Genomic DNA, 6,000 nt, shown 5'->3' with positions numbered 1-6,000 from the left:
ATACAGAATAAAACCCATATTCACACACCAATATCTGACCGCTGCAGATTTTTATTAAACCCACGCTCACATACCAGAAATGACAGGTACAGATTAATCCCCACACTCATATACCAGAGACAGACAGCTACAGAATAACCCCACAGTCACAAAGTGGAAACTGACAGGTACAGAATTAACACAACATTTGTATACCAGAAACAACAGGTATAGACTAAATCTAACACTCACATACCTGAAGCGAAGAGGTACCGAATATCCCCCACACTCACTGACAGGTACAGAATAAACGTTACACTCACATACTCTGGCAGATAGGTACAGAATAAACCCCACACTTACATATCAGAACCTGCCAGGTACAGATGAAACCCAACTCTCAGACCAGAATCAGACAGATGGAGATTAAACTCCACACTCGCATACGAGAGACTGATGGGTATAAAATAAATCCAACACTCGCATACCAGAAATTGACATGTACAGAATAAAACACACAACTCACATATCAGAAACTGAAAGGTACAGATTAAACCCCACAATCACATACCAGAAATGACAGGTACAGATTATACCCCACACTCACATCCCAGAAATGACAGATTAAACCCCACTGTCATATACCAGCCACAGATGGACAGGTACAGATGAAATCCCACACTATCATACCAGAGGCTGCCAGGTGGAGAATAAAACACGCACTCCCATACAGAAATTGACAAGGTGCAGAATAAACCCACACACATATCACAGAGACAGACAGAAACAGAATGATAATCACATACCAGAATTTGACAGGTGTATAATAAAACCCAAGTTCGCCTACCTGTAACTGAGGTAAAAAAACAACACTCACATATCAGCGACTGACAGCTATAAGAAATAGGAGAAGGCCAAAAGGACTCTGGAGCCTGCTCCACAATTCAATAGGATCATGGCTGAACTGCCCAATATCCAGGCAGTGCTTCTGACAAAGAAATCCAAGGCTGGGTTCAGCAAGAACAAGGAAAGTGGACAAGATTTAATCTAATACCACGTTGGTTCTTTTCAGAGCCACCCACTCTATCTATGAAAGGGCTGGTTACTGTCTGAAGAAACTGATCTATTGATCACAATCTTATCAGCTGTGCTTCAGTTGGGAGCACCCTCACTTTTGAGTCAGAAAGTTGTGGGTTCAAGTCCCACTCCAGGGTCTTGAGCAGAAAAATCTAGGCTGAAACTCCAGTGCAGTGTTGATGGAGCGCTACATTGTCGGAGGTGACATCGATCGGATAAGACGTTAAGCCGAGCCACCGTCTGCTCTCTCAGCTGGACACAAAAGATCTCATAGAAATATGGGGAGTTATCGCGTGTCTTGGGCAATATTTATCCCTCGATCAACACAACACAACAGATCATTTGACCATTATCATGTTGCTGTTTGTGGGAGCTTGCGGTTCCCAAAATGGCTACCGCGTTACATTACATCAGTGCCTACTCTTCAAAAAGTATTTCATTGGATGTGAAGCAGGTCGTGAAAGGCGCTAAATAAATCCAAGTCAGTATTTTTCTACATAATGTTAAGTCCCAACGGTTGATAAACTGGGAGTTTCCTGACCAGAAGTCACCCTCAGTCAATCTCGCATATTATCCGGTCAATGTCTGTTGAACATGTAAAAATCTAGATCGGCAAACAGAGCAGCGAGCTTGCTGTTCAGATTATATAGGAAAAAATACATGAACCTTCTTCGTAAGATTTTTGCCTGATAGCAGAACAGAAACACATAAAAAACAGAGTAAAATCAGGAGGTGTTGCAACTAATGACCTCATTCAAGAATTTGAGATTGTGGCGAGCAACAAATTTGATTCGTCTCTTTAAACATCCAATCAGCGAGATACTGAACAATGGATATTGACAAGCCAATCACAACCATTGCCTTCGCCCATCCCTCATTAGCATAGGGCTGTGGGCGGAGTGTGGGGCTGCCGATATGATACGGGCTCGGAGCAGAGTTTCCCCAAATCTGCGCCTGACTGAACGAGATGATGGCTGACGAAGAGAACCTGGCGCAATCCAATATCCAGGATTACGTGCTGAGGGACGCACTTAAAATTGGTGCAGCCGCCGCAAAGGCACGGTGGGGAAGGGCCACAGTTTAAAGCCCTTCTGCCACGGTAAACCCGGGGGCAGGAATCAGTACAAAACTCCCCTCGGGCTGTACGTGCAACTTCTTTTTCGTGTACATGGAGCACCATGATCTGTCAACACCTATGTAGTGCCATGTACAATGTAAGGTCTGTTTGGTAATGCACGTTGAAAAGAAAAAAAAATGTAAATGTACCGTCACCCATTCCGTGTAATGTATAGTGACACATTTAATGTAATTTTGTTGAATGTACTACAAGGTATCCCGTATTGTACCAAATTGTACTTGAAATGAAAAGCAAGGAAATGCATCGAAAGGAACTGCCGTCAGCACCTAAATGTAGTGTGTGGGATTGCTGACTGCAGTTAAACATACTGAACTGCTTTTGAATGTACTGTACAAATTTTTTACATGAATAAAGTATATTTTGAAATTTTAAAAAAAGACGAAAAGAGAACAGGTCCCACCAAGAAAGGCGCCAAGAAAGTAATCAAGAAAACCCCAGCGAAGAGCGGCAAGAGGCGCAGAAGGTCGAGGAAGGAGAGTTACGCCATCTACATCTACAAAGTGATGAAGCAGGTTCACCCCGACACCGGCATCTCCTCCAAGGCCATGGGCATCATGAACTCGTTTGTGAGCGATATTTTCGAGCGCATCGCGGGTGAGGCTTCCCGCCTGGCCCATTACAACAAGCGCCGCACCATCAGTTCCCGGGAGATCCAGATGGCCGTGCGCCTGCTGCTGCCTGGGGAGCTGGCCAAGCACGCCGTGTTGGAAGGGACAAAGGCGGTGACCAAGTACACCAGCTCCAAGTGAGACTGCCCGCTGTCCTGACAGATCAAACCCCAAACACAACGGCTCTTTTAAGAGCCACCCACAACCTCTCTGAAAGAGCTGCACAAACGCATCTCCCTTTAGACTCGGTTTACTGTAATTATTTCCTAGAAACAGAAAATAGGTGCAGGAGTAGGCCATTCGGCCCTTCGAGCCTGCACCGCCATTCAATGAGTTCATGGCTGAACATGCAACTTCAGTACCCCATTCCTGCTTTCTCACCATACCCCTTGATTCCCCCTAGTAGTAAGGACTACATCCAACTCCTTTTTCAATATATTTAGTGAATTGGCCTCAACAATTTTCTGTGGTAGAGAACAAGTATGTTTGAGAACTTTTACACTTCCAGCTGCAGATTTAGTTTTGAATTCTCAGATATCAGTTTCACTGTCCAGTTCCACCTTAGCATCGCTGAAATTTTCCGCCAACTACAAACACGGCCCCTGGTCGCTGTTTCCCTTTGCTCTCAGTCCCGTTCATTTACACCGCCTGCCGAATTAGGAGCTTGTTGAGGGGCTGAGACTCAGATTTCAGTCACACATTCTCTCTCGCAAGCCCTTTTCAAGTTTATTTTTCCATTCCTGTTGCGGGTCAGTCCGTTTATTAAGCCGACACTCCCCGCAGTGTAACAACCCAGAATGGGAGTTCTTACAGAGATCAGAACCGGGGCAAGTTTGAACACTCTGTTCCTCTTCTCTTTTCACAGAAGGACTCCCAGTTCTGGGCTCACTCCCGCCTTTGCAGGATCGATAATCTGTGAAACCCAACTTTTACAAAGATTGAGTTGGAATGTGTCCCGGTACAGAATCGGTGGGGATTGATTCCCGCCCATTAGACAGTTTGAAATAGTACCCGAATTTAATCCTGATTGTAACAGCCTGGAACTTGCAAGGGGAATATGTAAAAGACAAAATTAATTAAAACGTGTTGGGAAGTCTTTGACTAATGGTGAATTTATATTAACATAATCCGCTCTTAAATTTTCTTGGCGCGGTTTTTGAATTAAAAATCGTTATTCTGACTGTTGGAGACAGTAATTTCCGCCCTACTTTCATTGGTGGGCTAAACAGACTGTGATTGGTCATCTGCAAAGACCAATGAAATTCACCACCGAGCGACCAATCACAAATTCGATCCCTGCATTCCTACAGAAGGTACAAGAAAGGCAGATGTGGGAGGAGTTTCTCATTCTTTTTTGGAACGTGTGGATTGTGGAAATGTCTAGGAGAGGAAAAACCGGTGGTAAAGTTCGGGGCCAAGTCTCGCTCCTCCCGGGCCGGACTGCAGTTCCCTGTGGGCCGTGTTCACAGGCTCCTGCGAAAGGGCAACTACGCTGAGCGTGTGGGTGCCGGAGCCCCGGTCTACATGGCTGCTGTGCTCGAGTATCTGACCGCTGAAATCCTGGAACTGGCCGGCAACAAGACGACCCGCATCATCCCCAGACACCTACAGCTGGCCATCCGCAACGACGATGAGCTCAACAAGCTGCTGGGAAAGGTGACCATCGCTCAGGGCGGGGTGCTGCCTAATATCCAGGCTGTGCTGCTGCCCAAGAAAACCGCGAGTGCGCCCAAGAGCAAGTAAAGCGGACAGCATTTAATCTAATAACCCAAAGGCTCTTTTCAGAGCCACCCAAACTATCTGTGAAAGGGCTGCTTTCTGTTCTGTGGATCACAATTGTCCCTGATCTAATTTAATACAAAACAGACGGAAGCTGAACGTGAGACCGCTAGTCATTGAACATGTTGGGACAGCCGAATATGAAAGAGCCGAGTATAAAGGAATGAGCGGTTGATGGGCTCAGTCTTTTATTGAGGCAATAATTCCACAGGGAGAAATATATACATTTGAACACATTGATCCATGCGGACTTTTACCCTTTTTTTTTTAAATTTACGTAAAGGGGCGATAGATTACAGGCAGTTCGTTCCCTCTCTGGAATCTGTTCCGGTATGTGCAGTGGGATCAATACACTATCAGATCTCCCACTTATAGTTAGCGACCCACATTGGGCGGGTGCAGTCGGTATACTGGGCATCTGACTCAGATTAAAACGTGGAGCAACGCAGCAACGTCAGATATTCACCGCCTGCACTCCATAAAGCCCCAGTTATAGTAACACTACAAGACATGCACGATGTGTACATAGGACAGTTTGCCTGAAGCCGGTCGCAGCTCTTTCCTTTGCTGATTTGGTGGCTCTGAAAAGAGCCGTTGTTGCATTTGGTGCTAAAGCTTGGAGCCCGGGCAGGGGGAGTCTAGGCGCGCTCCCCGCGGATGCGGCGGGCCAGCTGGATATCTTTGGGCATGATGGTGACTCGCTTGGCGTGGATGGCGCACAGGTTGGTGTCCTCAAAGAGCCCCACCAGGTAAGCCTCGCTGGCCTCCTGCAGGGCCATGACGGCCGAACTCTGGAAGCGCAGGTCGGTCTTGAAGTCCTGAGCGATCTCCCGCACCAGGCGCTGGAAGGGCAGCTTGCGGATCAGCAGCTCGGTGGATTTCTGGTAGCGGCGGATCTCCCTCAGAGCCACGGTGCCGGGTCTGTAGCGATGAGGCTTCTTCACTCCGCCCGTGGCCGGAGCGCTCTTCCGGGCCGCTTTGGTCGCCAGCTGTTTGCGAGGAGCTTTCCCTCCGGTCGATTTGCGCGCTGTCTGCTTGGTCCTAGCCATTTTCTGAACAGATCTCAGCACAATCTGGGACACACGGACTGGGAATAGTCCTTTTAAATGTGTCTATCAGGGCCCGCCCCTGGGCTGTGATTGGTCACAGCCCGACCGCCAATCATGTTTCAACCAATCACCGAGAGCGAAAGGGAAGGGCGGGGATTACTGGGCCATGATTGACTGAAATGAAACTGACAGTTCGTCAATTTCAAACAGCCCGCCAATTTCAGAGTCTCAACGAACAGAGATTAAAGAAACTCTAATTTCCCGCCAGCAATTTAAGAATCCGGCTCTTTCTCGCCTCGATGGTGCGCCAGTATAAATCACCAATCCCATTCTCTTTAACATTCCGGTTTTAATTCTGTCCCATTCCCTG

At 47.1% G+C, this 6,000-nt stretch overlaps 1 protein-coding gene and 1 pseudogene across 1 annotated transcript; both read left to right on the top strand.

The window, feature by feature from the left end:
• Positions 1 to 2,026: 2,026 nt before the first annotated feature.
• LOC139248151 (histone H2B-like) lies at positions 2,027 to 3,849 on the top strand. Its single transcript, XM_070871898.1, has 2 exons — positions 2,027 to 2,096; positions 2,573 to 3,849. The coding sequence occupies exons 1-2, from the start codon at positions 2,027 to 2,029 to the stop codon at positions 2,941 to 2,943; spliced, it is 441 nt and encodes a 146-aa protein (XP_070727999.1). The 3' UTR covers positions 2,944 to 3,849.
• A 329-nt stretch (positions 3,850 to 4,178) lies between these two features.
• Positions 4,179 to 4,545, top strand: LOC139248149 (histone H2A type 2-A-like; annotated as a pseudogene).
• Positions 4,546 to 6,000: the final 1,455 nt, after the last annotated feature.

This window comes from Pristiophorus japonicus, unplaced genomic scaffold (assembly GCF_044704955.1).
Source record: "Pristiophorus japonicus isolate sPriJap1 unplaced genomic scaffold, sPriJap1.hap1 HAP1_SCAFFOLD_29, whole genome shotgun sequence".
Lineage (NCBI taxonomy): Eukaryota > Metazoa > Chordata > Chondrichthyes > Pristiophoridae > Pristiophorus > Pristiophorus japonicus.
The sequence above is the reverse complement of the archived record's forward strand: the minus strand, read 5'-3'. Positions and strand labels throughout refer to the sequence as shown.

Bases quoted from the DNA above. Each gene is read 5' to 3' on its own strand.
- LOC139248151 (XM_070871898.1), top strand. From the start codon at position 2,027: ATGGCTGACGAAGAGAACCTGGCGCAATCCAATATCCAGGATTACGTG. The intron at 2,097-2,572 runs GTGCAGCCGCCG...TTTTAAAAAAAG, and splicing joins GAGGGACGCACTTAAAATTG to ACGAAAAGAGAACAGGTCCC.